At 32.3% G+C, this 15,430-nt stretch overlaps 1 protein-coding gene across 1 annotated transcript in view; it reads right to left on the bottom strand.

The window, feature by feature from the left end:
- The window catches only part of LOC104598259 (uncharacterized), a 28,844-nt gene extending 22,536 nt beyond the window's left edge, over positions 1–6,308 (bottom strand). The window contains exons 1-5 of the mRNA XM_010260216.3: positions 5,647–6,308; positions 5,134–5,178; positions 1,990–2,030; positions 1,782–1,863; positions 416–460 (exon numbers count right to left, since the gene is read on the bottom strand). Of these exons, the coding sequence (XP_010258518.1) occupies positions 416–460; positions 1,782–1,863; positions 1,990–2,030; positions 5,134–5,178; positions 5,647–5,760 (327 nt within the window). The 5' untranslated portion in view covers positions 5,761–6,308. The remainder of the gene's footprint in view (positions 1–415; positions 461–1,781; positions 1,864–1,989; positions 2,031–5,133; positions 5,179–5,646) is intronic.
- Between the last annotated feature and the right edge of the window lie 9,122 nt (positions 6,309–15,430).

Below are 15,430 nucleotides of genomic sequence, written 5' to 3' on the forward strand. Positions count from 1 at the left end.
ATGGCTTGAAGTAGAAAGAAATGATTTAAGTGCTCATTTTTAACAATGGATATGGCACTAAACAGAACAGAATGACAAGCAGGATTTACGTAGTTGACCCTGTATAGTTGGGAATATAGACTTTCTTACATACATCAAATAATGGTCATAAGAGGACAATGGAATGCTACTTGATCTCAAATATACCAAAATACTTCCTCCACATTGACAAGTTAATAGAACATGAACAGAACTCTAGTATGTACACCTTCAAATGGAAGTATATATTCACCAATGTCATAACCCAGCTAGCAATTTTTGTTTAAATAATTCAACATGAAAATGGAAACTCTCAAAAATCAGTGCCAATACAGATTCAGAAGATACATGAATATGAACAATATATATCATGGTAAAAAGGAACCTATTGAAGTACCTTAATACTGGCAGAATCAGATTTGACCACTTGCCGATTAAGCATCTGCAATGAACAGAATCATCATCTCTAAATTCCAACCAGAGATATTCCTTACATATCAACAGAAAAACAGAACTAAACCGATGCAAACCACCAGAAAGGTTCATATATCTGAAATAATAAATATCACCACTGCAAACAAATATGATGCCAACTCATCTCAAGGACTTGAGATGAAACCAGAAGTACAGGTTAAATAAGTTTGATTAATTTAGCATGGTGAAGGGAAGTCTCTCTAAAACAAGGTGAAGGTAAGTAAGGGTTATGAAGTCTATATGAATTGATGCAGATACAAGTACTGGGACCTGAGGAAGATATGAGGAATCAAACTTTACAAGCCTAAAAAAGCATAGATTAGGGACTTCAGGGATACAAGCAACAGCCCCTGGTTAGGGAACCAAAAATAATAGTAATGAAGATTAAATGTAATAGCAAACTACATCTGCCAGCAAGCAGGTTTCAACAATCAGTACTTGCCCTGGAATTCAAATTCATACTTCTTCTTTTCTTTTTTTTTTTTGGTGTATATTATGATGCATATGGTAAATTCCTAATTTCTAAATGTTAGGACCATACCCAGTCTACCCCTCCCAAGATGCTAGATAGCTAGGACCAACATTGGGTACCGGTAATAGCCTTTTTTTATCAGCAATAAAGATTGACTCATTAATTAAATATATTGGATTAAGTAGAAATCTGATAACCCTAATGTCATCCCCAAGAAATACAACCAGAACTACAAAGAGGCCTAATATGCTGCCTTGGCAGCCTTGCAGCCCCTTGTGCTGATCTTTCCACACCCCTGAAGATATGTTTAAGGGTCCATGGGATATGTCTGTTAAATCTTGCCCAAGAAACTACTTTTGAGTCCTCTTTCACTTCCACTTGTTGAAAACCCAATTGCTTTGCCAACCGAAGCCCCTGCAGTAAAGCCAGTAACTCCGCCTTTGTTGAATTTGTAATGCCAATTGGCCCCGACTATAGAGCCAATATCTTACATTCTGCATTCCTGATTGCTCCACCTATTCCTGCCACCTTTTAGTAATGCATATAGTTTACTCATCACCAAAATTCACAAACAAGCATGTCACATTCCTGAATTAGCAATCAAAAAATTATTTACCACTATTCACCAAAAAAATACCATAAATTAGTTATGGTGAAGCCCGTTCATCTTTCCTTTCTTATCCAGAATATAATTGTCAGTTTCTCAAGCATAATATTTACTTAAGCCAATGCTACATCTATAAGCCACATTTTAGGTGCAACATAACATAATTAGTAGTGTTTCCTTTATAAATATTTTCATTCATATTAGCACAACCTTCTGATCACCAGATGGAACATCCAAATGATAGTGACATCCTCGAGGTTGGAGTTCACCAGCAAACTGAACTTCATTGTTCCTAACAAAAGAAAGAGAGAACAAATAAAAAATGTTCTAGGTTACTCCAAGTAGCTTAACTAATATGAGTGCAACAAAAACCTTGTGAAAGCATGATATAAAATAAAAGAAATATATGCAGGACTACCTTTCATTACAATGTGGGCATTCAAAGGCCATCAGCACAACCTGCAAGCAAAAGAGAAGAAAATAGAAGGGGAAAGAGAAAGGTTTCACAGAATTAGAGGGAGAAATATTTTTTTGAAGATAAATAAAAAATAAAATTCATCAAGGAGAAAAGAGATACAAAAGAATCAGATAGCAATCCAACAGTTTCCATCCAATTGCAGAACAAAGCCATTCCTTGATTCTCTTTGTTCATAAAAACTCTTCTATTTCGCTCTTTCCAAATCTCACAGCAGATAGCAAAAGGTACGCAGCTCCACATAATCTTTGCTTTCTTACAACCAATCATCACTGGTCATTTTTCAAAAAATCTCCTTGGGTGATTGAGGTTCCCATCCCCCCATTTTGAAGAGTCAAAAGAACCATATACAGCATACATGCATGCAGTCAGCCATCAAATGCATAACATATTCAGCATCACTTTCACAAAGGCATCTATTTGCCAAGTTAAAGCCTCTTTTCTTCAAATGGTCTTGAGTAAGAATGCTGTCCATTGCCACCAGCCATGCAAATGCCTCAACTCTAGGAGGAATTGGATTGCCCCATACACCTCTCAAATGATGTCTTTCTACTTGACTCCAAGACAAAATTTTGTAGAAGGATTTGACTGTAAATCTGCCATTTTTACTCCTTTTCCACCATCTTGCATCTGGGTTTTCTGGGTGAATCACCACATCCTGTAATCTGGACAGCAGCCTAACACAATCTTCAACTTCTCTGTTGAGCAAAGGTCATCTGAAATAGGGACACCAGCACACCTCCCCCTGCCTCTACTCAAAACATTGAACTACTGTGATATCCTCCCTGCTAAGCCTATATAATCTTGGGCATATAATATTCCCACACCTAACAACTCATCCTCCCAAAATTTGATGCTCAACCCATCCCCCACCGTCCAAGAGACACAAGAACTAACTGCAGATTGAAACTTCATGATCCCCTTCCAAACACTCACCCCAAAGATGTATTGACCTCCCTCAGATCCCACCCAAGATTCACCACCCCATACTTACAAGCAATAACCCTCCTCCATAAAGCCTCACTTTACCATCCAAACCTCCAAATCCATTTTCTCAATTGTGCTTGATTAAAAGTTCTCATCCTCCTAGTTCCCAAGCCCCATCTTTCTTTGCCCTACACACTGACTCCCATCTTACCAAATGAAACTTCTTTTGGGCAGGTGCCTAGGCGACAAAGCGCCATTGGAGGCTCACCAAGCAGTTCCGTACATTGTCTTATAAAATACTTTTATATTGTTATTTTTTTTAGATTATAATTATAAAATAGACATTATTAAAACAAAAATATTCATTTTTTGTGTTTGCAAACTAATTTCTTTTTATTATTTTCTTATTTGTTAGGGTTTAATCAACACAAACATTACTAACTGCTGTATTGAACCCTCAAAGACTTCAAAATCTGAACCAATAAGTAAGGGAAGAACTCAAAATTTTGTCTAAGCAACACCTTTCTTCTTCCACGTTTTCTTCTTCTTTTCCTATAACAAAAATAGGGGTTCAGGCCCTATATTTTTTGAATTTTCTTTTCTTTCTTCTTTTTCTTCTCATAAATATGTTGATTTCTAGACTTAAACATGAAGTTTATAAGTTTCTTATGAAAATTAAGGAAATATGGTTATGGAACCTAGGGAAGTACCCAAGGATATGTGGTTTTTACTTAAAAAAATCCACCATCTAGGCAACTAGGCGACAAGGTGCCCCCCTGTCGCCTTGGCGCCTTGAAAACTATATCAATTTCTTTGCCATCCAGCTAACTTGTTCTCAAACCTCTAGAACTAGGTATGAAAAGCTCTTCAAAAAAGGATTCCCCCCGAGTGGCAAGCCCAAATAGTTCATCAGTCAATTGCTTACCTCACAACCCAAAGATGCAACTAGACCTCCTCCTCTAGCCTATTTAATCCCACCACGAAACTCTTGCTCCAATTCCCCTTAAGATTAGATACCCTTTCAAATAGGCTTACTAATGCTTTAAGATTCTCCCTCTCTCCCTCGAAAAAAAAAAAGAATTAGTCCATCTACGAATTGCAAGTGAGTAATCACTATCTCCTCCCTCCTAACTCTCCACCCTTTTAACAAGTTACTAGCATCTGCCCTAGAGATCAAACCACTCAACACATCTACAACTAGAATGAAAAGGAAAGGGCACAAAGGATCTTCTTGTCTTAGGCCTCTCTTTGCTAGGAAAAAATCTCTAGCCATTTTTTTATCAACAAAAAATCTCTCTAGCCATGACACCTCTCCCTTTCCTCCCAGCCTTCCCTTGTCAAATTATTTTCCACCTCTAATATATCCAGCCTCGCCATCATACCAAAAACCACCTTCTTTCTCTCATTCACATCTCCAAACACCAATTTACTCCAAAACTTCAGATCCCCCCACAAGAAACTGCAGCTTCTTTCAACAATACAAAGAGCTAGCCAAGGCTTGAAATGATAACTATTCCACTTGACTTCAACAAATTGAAGAAAACTTGGATGTCCTAACCACACATTCTCAAACCTGAATGGTTTAGGACCTTCAAGCCTAACATGCACCCTTAAAAGTACTAGTTTATGACCTGAAACAGGAAAAAACAAAGTTTCTTGTTTCAGATCTGCAGAGAACTTGTCCCATTCCCCATTCATCATGTATTTGTCTAGTCTTCTTAAAATCAGTGGATCTTGCCCATTTGACCAAGTAAACTTCGAGCCCACCAAATCTGGCTATTCCAAATTCCAATTCATCTCTTCGAATAAAGTCCCCAAACCTTCTCATAGCACTTGTCACCCTCCTATCCCTTCCCCTTTCATCGCCCCCCCCCCCCCCCCCAAAAAAAAAAAAAACTTCCCATTACGTTAAAATCACCTCCTAGCAACCAAGGCTTCACTCCTGCATCATGAGAACCTTCCGATTCCTCCCACAACTCATCCCTTTCACTATCCAGGTTTGGCCCACATACATTAGATACCATTAGAGAGAGAAATATTTGACCATCAAGAATTTAGTTTATTTACATTTTCAACAACAACAAAAGGCTATAAGCTAAGGTCAGCATGTAATATAAAATTTTCAATAAAATCAGAAAATAGCAAGAAGGGGAAATGCACCTCTCTAAAATGTGGAATGCGCGTCAGTAGTAGTCTTGTTATTCCCTGTGACGAGCAGCAACAATACAAGGTGATTTTCTAGTTAATGTTCATTGGCAACTCAGTTGCAAATAATATATATTACAATCTCAAACAATCAAAATTTTCATCAAGGAGCGATTGATGAACACAACAAAAAAAAATAGAGTAAAAAAAGTAGTAAGAGAAAATAATAACGCGAATGACAAAACTGACGAGATTGATATAAAAAAAAAAAAGTAGCAAAATAAAATTTCTGAAGGACATCTGTTAAAAGCAAAAAAAAAAAGGCACCAACAAGAAGTAAAATATCGAAGCTTTCTAACGAAAACTACCCAAAAAAACAAGCTTTATCTCCTCTAATAATACAAAAACTCTAGGTATTCAATATCTGTAAAGTGAAACATCACACTGAACACCGTGAACGCAATCAAAACCCTAAGCTTATACTTCAAATACATGGAAACGGATCACTAAAGTTTTCGGGGATCTTACATTTTTCCCACAACGCATGCAAAGGCTCTCAATCTGGTGAAGAGGCACCGACACATCGTCCTCCGCAGAAACTGCTTCGGCAGCCGACCTTACATCCACGAATGAGTCTCCCATGTTTAACTTTTTTCCCTTCGAAAAAACCCACAGCAGCGCCCTGACTCAAGTTCGCTGCCTTGGGTTGGTTTTTAAGTTTGAATTCAGAAGATGCAGAGGGAAGTAGCTCGAAACCTCTGGAATCAGCTCTATCTATCTATATTACTACGTATAAAAGAGCAAATGCCCCTTCTTTCTCCAATTTTCATTAGGGTATATATCCTTTACTCTATGAATTGCCCACTTATAACTGTTGAAAATTGTTCGTAAATTATAAATAATTCTGTCTTGTACAAACAAAGGAAGAACAAAGAACTCCAAGCTTCCACTCTTTCCGTCTCACAAACTTTTACAACCCTTCTAACACAAATACGGATGTCAATGGATCGGGTTCAAAACGGAGTGATTCAACCCTAACACTACTTTCTATGCATACACGAGTAGGGAATACCGAGTCTGGATTCAGTGAACCCTTCAGTTCACGAGCAGCGTGAACCCTCCAATAGGAGGTGTGCACGTCGCTCCATTCGGAAGACGATGGAAACGGATCACTAAGGTTGTAAGCATCCACCCTCATTTGTTTAACTTAGTGGTTCAAATACATGGAAACGGATCACTAAGGTTCATTACGTTAAAATCAACTTACAATAAGCATCCACCCTCTTCATTTTCCTTCCAAGCCTATTATTACTCTCTAATCTAAATTCCTTAACTAATTAAACTAACTTAACTTAATTGTGTTTCTTAACAAAATTAACTTATTAATTTAATGTTAAATTCACTAAAATAACTTAATCTAAATTAATTAATTAAAATGAACAATAAATAAAAATTATCTGAGTCGGTTGGGGCAAGGACTTCACTCCCTATCTCCAATCAGGCATTCCTATTAACCCCATCCCCATCCTTGTCCATGTCAAGGTAGTCTCCATCCTCATCCCCATTAGGTCAGGAAGTCCAAGTACCCGACGGGGATAGGGAAAATTCCCATCCCTATTTGAATATGATTTACATAAAGCAAAACCAAAATAACTAATTAATTGAATTAATTAATTACTTAAAAATAGACATGAGGTCTAAACATTCAAATTAATCTAGTTAAGTACATTAAATAATTATTGTATTTATTAAGTTAATTATTTCAATTAAGTATAATTCATTAATTAATTTAACATTTTGTTAAGTAATTAGTGCAATTCTTATATCAATAGATTATTAAATAGAAAGGATAAATAGTGAATTAGTTAACATAAAACATCCCTTTTTTTATTAAATTATGCTAATGCCCTTAATAATTTGTAAAATAATCAGTTATCAAATAGATCAAACATTTAATAATTCATTATATGATTAGATTATTATATAAAATAATTATTAAACATTTGTTTAACTTATAGTAATATGTAAAATGCATAGATTATTATTTATATATTTAATTTGATTAACTTTAATTAACTTAGATTAATGGGTAAATGCAAAAGACCATGAGGTTCATCTGGATCCAACACTAAGTATAACCCATTTTACAATTTGCAGATGATTGCCTTTTTTTTGAATACAACCATCCCCACTTGCATGAAAATAAAGAAAATCCTATCAAATTATGCAAAATCCTTAGTCAAGTGCAAAATTTTCAACAAATCCACAATTAGTTTCTCAAAGAATATTCCTCATAGATTTTTAAAAATGCTCTCAAGAATGCTTAAAATTCCTATGGATGCTGACCCAAAAAATTACTTGGGAGCTCCCATAATCACCAAGAGAGTTACAAAAAACATGTTTGCTTTTATCATAGAAAAATGGCTCAGAATTGGCAAATTGGAAGAAAAATTCTCTCTCCTTAGTTGGTAGACTTGCTCTTGTTTCTGCCACTAACATGTTATGAGGTCTTTCAAGCTTCGCAAAAATGCCATAGATAATCTAGACAAGATTTAGAGGTACTTTCTATGGACCAATAATAATGGAAAAAAAAAAAAAAAAAAAAACTTAGATTTCTTAAATTGGGAGAGAGTTTGCACTCTCAGAAGATGGGGAGGGATGGGAATAAGAAAGCTCCATTGGATCAATGAGGCAAATCTAGCAAAATTAGGCTGGAGGATTTTACATGAAGAGGACAATCTTAGGATCAAGATTATTAAAAGCTATAAAGGACATCTCTTGAGCATGGAGAGGCATTGTCCTTGTAAGAGATTTCATTAGGAAAGGCAATTAATGGCAAGTTAGGAATGGGAGGTCTATTAGCTTCTGGCATGACAAGTGGGTGACCAATAAACCCCTGACAGAAGTTATTAATCACGAGAATATGGAGAATGATTAAACTCTAGTCTTGGATATGATTGACTTTGAGAGAGTGTTGGAATGAGGATAAAATTCGAGTTGAGATCAATAAAACCGATTTTTATTTTGCATAACTTGGAGGACAAAGCTATCTAGGAGTGTAATTCTAATGAGTCCTTTACCATTAAATCACCCTATCTGTTGAAATAATCCTCTATTATTAGGACACAATGATGCTACAAATTGCTTAACAAATGTTTGGAACATCAGATGCCCCCAAGTCATAGCAAGTATCCCTACAAATCATTTCCTGATTAGTGGCATAACAACCACACATTTGTTAGTGCACTATTTATAAACTAACAAAATAATAATTAAAACAATCATTAGAATGATCAAAGCATCATAAATGATAAACCCCAATTACAACAGCCTGCTATCTCTTGCAATCTGCATTGTCGTGAGCGATATTATGTTGTTTTTTCTCTAGGGTATAATTTTTTGCCCACGGGAAGCCATATTCATGTGGCTGGAATAAAAATAAAAAAAAAAAGGTACTATTATTATTCCTTATCTCATGATAAGCATAAATACTCACAAATAAGGTTCTTTGCGTGTTGGGTCCATACCTCACCAATTGGACATTTATAAAACTATCTTCCACATTTTTTTCTATTTTTGCCATAAATAACTTCATACGTCTTCTTCTACATGCACACATGGGTCCTCTTCTAATAGTGGCCATAACTATACAATGAAACATTTGATCATCATACCATAATTAGACAATTAATTCCTAGAAGCTATCTTTATAAAGATACAAATTCATAACAGTTAGTACATTACATATCATAATTAAAACATATACACACTAAATTGTTCAAGAATCCAATAAAAAAATACAATTAAGTAGATTGCCTCCTTATACTTCTTCTTGGATGGGTACGATTAACATGTAAGTTGTAATGATTAACCTTCTTGAATATGATTTCATCCCAAACATGTTCTATCCATTTTGATGCATGCGATTCCACTTCAATGGTTGTCAGTGTTACACCATAGAGCATCCCTCCATCTCCTTCGATGGGAACATCATTTTGGCGGAACCGGTTCCAATACACATCTTGTATTCTTGACATCTGAATGAAATTGTGCATCACACAACAAGCAAACACAATCCTAATTTGCTTGTGAATCGGGTATGGAGGCATCAACTTCAATATCGGGAATCTTGCCTTCAAAACACCAAAACAAGGATATATGACAATCCTCAATGAAGAATGCACATAATTAAAGTACTCACCGGAATTCTTGGGACAACCACCTCTTCCTTGAAAGTCTCTTAAATGGTATCTCTCCAATCGATATGAATCTAAAAATCCAATCATATTAGTATATTGAATAAATAAACCTTACGGAATTATTTGATATTTTTGTTAACCTTCTAGTAGTATAGGGAACATATTGTCAAGGTTTTGGACCACCTCCAAGAAAACCCTTGAATCATGTGTAGGAACCTTCCATCTCGGTTCAACAAAAGTGAACAACATAAATGAACATGCACACATCACATTCTAGGTGGTTGTTGACTTTTGTCGTCTAAATGGTACTTGTTCATTACTGGGAACATAAACATTGACATGTGTACCATTTATTACACCTACACAATTATGCATGAAGAAAAAAATCCAAACGAAGAAATTTTGTTAAGGGTATAATGACGAACAAACCCCACACATAGAATGAGTTACCTCAATGCATGGATAATATTTTAGATTATTAAGAATATATAGTGAAACAACTATAAGGTCACTTGGCCGTACAATTTCTTTTCCAACTTTACAAATGCATTCAAAGCAATGTTAAAGTGTTGTGAAATTGTTTCAGCAGAATGTTGAAAATGGTCTACAGTATCTCAATTTGATTTGCTGTATCCTATGGCCTTTAAAAGAATTCCAATTTATTCATCAGTTAATACATATCGACTATCTTTCACTAGCCCTCACTATCTCAATGAACCTACTAGGCTAACAAGCACCGGTGGTGTCATTCTAAACATATCCACACATCTAATACCAACACTATAGACGGAATTTTTTAAATATTTTGATCCAATCAATATGTCATCATGATAGGGTGTCTTAAGAAATACATTTCTTCTTCTCTCTCTACCTCATTTGCAATGAGGAATATAAGCTAAATTATGAGATAAAAAAATATGGATTGTTTAGTCAAACAACTTGTTGCAAATTGATGACCCCTAAGCCTACACTAATATCCACATGATGACAATCAAACACACAAAACCAATAAAAACCACTCATTTTACTTGACCCATTAAACCAATCACCAACCTGTTTCAAACATAGATTTGAACCTACACCGCCATCCATCTGATGGTTTTAGAAAGAAAGAACACACACACACACACACCCATTCATCTTCAACCCATTAAACCAATCATCAACCCATTTCATGTATAGATTTAAACTTGTAGTACCATCCATCTGATGGTTTTAGAAAGAGAGAAAAAACACACCCATTCTACTTAACCCATTAAACCAGTCATCAACCTACTACAAGTATAGATCTGAACCTACAATACCATCCATTTGATGGTTTTATAAAGAAGGAAAGAAAAAGACAAACTCATTCTACTAAGTCCATCAAAACAATCATGAACTTGTTTCAGGTATAGATCTAAACCTACAATACTATTCATCTCATGGTTTTAGAAAGAGAGAACACACACACACACACACACATACATTCATGGCCATCAATCCATCAAATCAAGAAAAACCTACTACTATTTTAAAAGTGAATTGCAATACCATCCATCTGATGGTTCTAAAAAGAAAGAAGAAAAAACCACACACACATTGCTATCAATCCATCAAACAAACCATTAACCTATATCAAATATAGTATGAGATTGGACCTGTTACACCCATTCATATGATGGTTCAAGAAACAAAGAAAAAATATAGAAAATAAATCAACCCATTTAACCAGTCATTAACTTGTTGTAAATATAAATCAAACCAGCACTACCATTAACATGATTACATTCAACATATTAGAACTAAGTCTAGATAGTAGTTTAACTAGTAACAACTACTTGAAAGTTAAAAAGTCATATGTATTTGTAAGTTTATTAGATAGAATAAATTCAAAGTGTAGTTCAATGGTGAAGGACACCCATCACCCAGTTCTTCCTAAGGTTTGGAGGCATGTTCAGAAACCACTCTCTTGCATTAGGTTTCTCAAAAACTTCATACAGTTTAACATGATCATTATGGTCAAGTCCATACATTAATGGAGTTCAACTATTTCAACACACAAGTCATGGATATTTGACTCTCCAGCTTTCTACTCAACCCATTAATTGCATCCACCAACCTATCAAACCTCTTATCAACTAATATATTTTGCTCACAATTGCCTTAGAGAATTCTGAAGGTCTCTTCTTACATGAATTTTGCTTAAATGTTGTAGTAAAAACTTGATCAACATCAACATTGCTTGAATCATCAATTCTTGGTGATGGTTGTTGGTTCTCCTCAATATGTGGATCAGATGAGACATTTCCCTTATCTCGGGGTGGAAATTCTATGCTACACGCCAATGATGTTGAAAACCTTCCTATAGATGTAGTTCCCCCAAATATAATCTCAAGGTTTTAAACATCTTAGTATGACTCGCTTTCAACCAATTATATACTAACCAAGGTTTAAAACATCGATACAATACTCCCCGTATTGAACGTACCAATTGGTATCCCATGGAACGGATACGCTACAACTGACACAATACATGTCCAGTTGTGCATATCAGCACGACACACATGAATATTGGTGCGTATCGCACTGTATCGATTGATACGGGCCAATACGTGGCGGTATACACTAATAGTCTGATACACATGCATCTTCAATTTGGAAAACATCAATAGCATAACTGAAATCCAGTCTCAATGCTTAATCCACCTTTTGTCTAACTTGTTGAACCACTAGGCCGCCTCTTAGCTTGTGATAATAAATGAAATAAAATAAATTTTTATTAACTTTATTATTAACATGCAATCTAGCCAAATACCATATGATTATGTTCAATAGTTTTAAGTTTAAATTAAAAAAAACAATATTAAACATGGGTATTCTATGAACATTAACGAAGTAAATAATATACCAGAATGCATTTATATAATAAATTGATTTTTAATCTCAATAAATTTATACAAGTAAAAATACTAATAAAAGAATAATTATTTTAGTACTTAAAATTCATAAATTTGTATTTGATTTGTATCTTCAAATTTTAATATATTTTTATAAATTATTTATTGATATTTTAATTTACACTAAAAACAACATATTTATTATTTACAAAAATAATTTTTTTACAAAATACTCAAGAATATAATATTAAATTGAATATATCAAATCCACTAATTTAAATATATATATCAATAATGATTTCTTATTTCAAAAAATTTATAGAAATAAAAATGTTAACAGTTGTTCCATTATTTTAGTGATTAAAAATTATAAATTTGCATATGATATGTATCTTCAAAATTTTAATAGATTTAATATATTTAAGTTAAGATTATATATTTTTATAAATTATCAATTGATATTTTAATTTACAATTTATAATGACATATTTATTGTTTACAACAATAAATATATTGTTTATCAAACATTTCAATATTTAATATTTAGTTGACTTTTTTTTGTTAATGTTGAAAAGTTAAAATAGTAAAATTGTAATTAAAATATAATAATAGTATATGGTTTGTGTCTTGGACTTTTAATTGATGGATTATCAACAAAATTGTATAATATCTATGCATCCCGTTATATTACTTATAATATATTTCTTCATATATATCATTAAAATATATATTTCTTATGTATTTATACATAAATAGCCACAAATATGATAAACGTTGTATATTTATTATGCATCCCGTTGTATATTTATTTATTTCTATTGAATAAATGCATCCCATTGTATATTTCTTATGCGTGTGTGCTTTTCTTTCTTCTTCTCTATAAATAAATATACATCATTACTTTCACGAGAGAAAAAAAAAAAGAAAATTAGATTCCATGAAGTTGATCCTTCCAGGTGGAGAAGACGATAGGAAACACTGCTTCTTAGAGGACGTTTGTGTTCCAAAATGATATAGTCATAGAGATTTGATTTCAAAATTTGGTTTGCTAAAGATATTTAGTTTAAAAGACATTTCCTAATAATTGTAGAAGTTCTTGAATGGCACTATGAGGGTTTGTAGAAATTTTGGAACAACATCGATTTTCTAGGTATGTCATTCAACAAACTTGAGATTTTTCACACTTTTTTCATCATTTGGTCGGCTTTTAAATTTAAGCTTTCTCCTAGGGAATCTTTATCATCCATGGGACACTAGGGTGCTAAAAGGTGAAATTTTATGAACCCTAATATGCTATTGTATTCACTACTTCGAGATTTCGAGCACTGTAACAGAGTATCGGGTCAAGAAGACAAGACATGTGGGTCGGATCATTTGCATATCTTACAGCCCAGCCCGTGTATATGTTAATTAAAGTTACTATTCTTCGGTTCAATCGATCAATTCGTAACGTAAGGTTACGTTACTATTAATTAATAGAAATTTTATTACAATTACCACTTAATCGGTTGTTTGATTAATTTAATTTACTATTAGCATAAATTTAAGTAACAGTAATTAATTACAATAATTAGTAACAAATGATTTATTACCGTTAACAATGAAAAGTTATCAAATTGAATTAAATATAATTAATATGTAATTAATGGTAAATTATTAGTAGAAATTTTATGTTAATTTACTAATAATTAAAATAAAAAATCTCAAAAAAATAACATTTAATTAATAGAATATTTATTATAACATCATCCTTTAAGTATAATTTTTGAAATTTAATTTTCAGGAAATTAATTATTAGAGTTAATTAAATATTCAGGAAATTAATTTTCTGAAAATTAAATACTCCAATAACATAATCAGAATTAAATATTTTCTGAAAATAATTTTGTGAAAATTAAGTATTGCAATAAAATATCACAATTAAACAATTTTCTGAAAATAATTCAATAAATATCTGAAAACATATTTCCGAAAAACAATTTGAAAAATAATCTGAAAAATAACTAATGATTATTGTAATTATATAATCTGAAGAAAATTTTAATAATTATTGTTATTGTAAATGTTTAAGTAATTTAATTATAATTTAAATAAATTAATTATAATGTAAGAAATTTAATACTTTAATGATACTTTTCTGAAATGAATTTAATTTTGGCAAATTAATTTTCTGAAAATTTGTTTAATAAATTAGTTTTATAAAACTGGATAATTATTATAATTTAATTATTAGAGTAAATTATTTACACTAAATATTCCAATAAACTTATGATTAATTAATTACTGAAAATATAAAAAATTCAGTAAATTAGATTTTCTTTGAATTAACTTTCACTAATTAAATTATCAAAACCGTGAAATTAACTATCCCAGTAAGTATTAAAAACCAATGTAAATTATCAATAACTATGAAATTTATTAAGTTTTCCAATTTAATAAAATTAATCGACCTTTTGATTTTCCCGTGCATCATACGGGCCCTGCTAATAAATATTTAAAAATGTCAAAATACAGAAAATACAAAAAGAAGTATAAAAGTTTGTAGAAAACATTTGAGTACAACTTTGATATTATATATTAATCATATTAAACAAAAATAAGTGTGAAAAATAAAATTTGATTATACTAATAATGAAAATGAAATACTATAAAGTTGATCCAAGGGTAAACCAATTTTCCTATCAATGAAAGTGGTGGGGCAATGGTTCAACCATCTAGGTCAAATGGGTATGCCCCAATGTCATAATTAAATAATAAAGATTAAAAGTTTAGATACAAATACAATAAATTGTAAAAATTAGAAATAAAAATTATTATTATGCATTCATCATATTAAGAGTATAAATTTAAGAAATAAAAATTATTTTTTATTAATGATGGAAATAAAATAAAAAAAATCAAGGAAAAAAGATAATTAAAGTCTGACTTGTGACACCACTAGTTAGGTCAAACAATTCAATAGTTCAAATAGTTAGGTTACCATATTGTTGATCAAGCTAATGATTTTTTGCAAGTAACTTGATGGCAAATGGATCTAAAATACTGGTCTAATGGGTTAATTGGTTGATCAGATCATTTGACTATGAGATAAAAAAAAACACTAATAAAAAACTGATGTTCTAAAATTGAACAAATCCACATTTGCTTCATAGTCAAACAAGTTAACTTGTGATGTCATAAATTAGAGAATAAAAATAAAAACATAAAAATCATTATAAAATTTACAAAAAATTA

Source organism: Nelumbo nucifera, chromosome 7, assembly GCF_055504915.1.
Source record: "Nelumbo nucifera cultivar China Antique chromosome 7, China Antique-T2T, whole genome shotgun sequence".
NCBI lineage: Eukaryota > Viridiplantae > Streptophyta > Magnoliopsida > Proteales > Nelumbonaceae > Nelumbo > Nelumbo nucifera.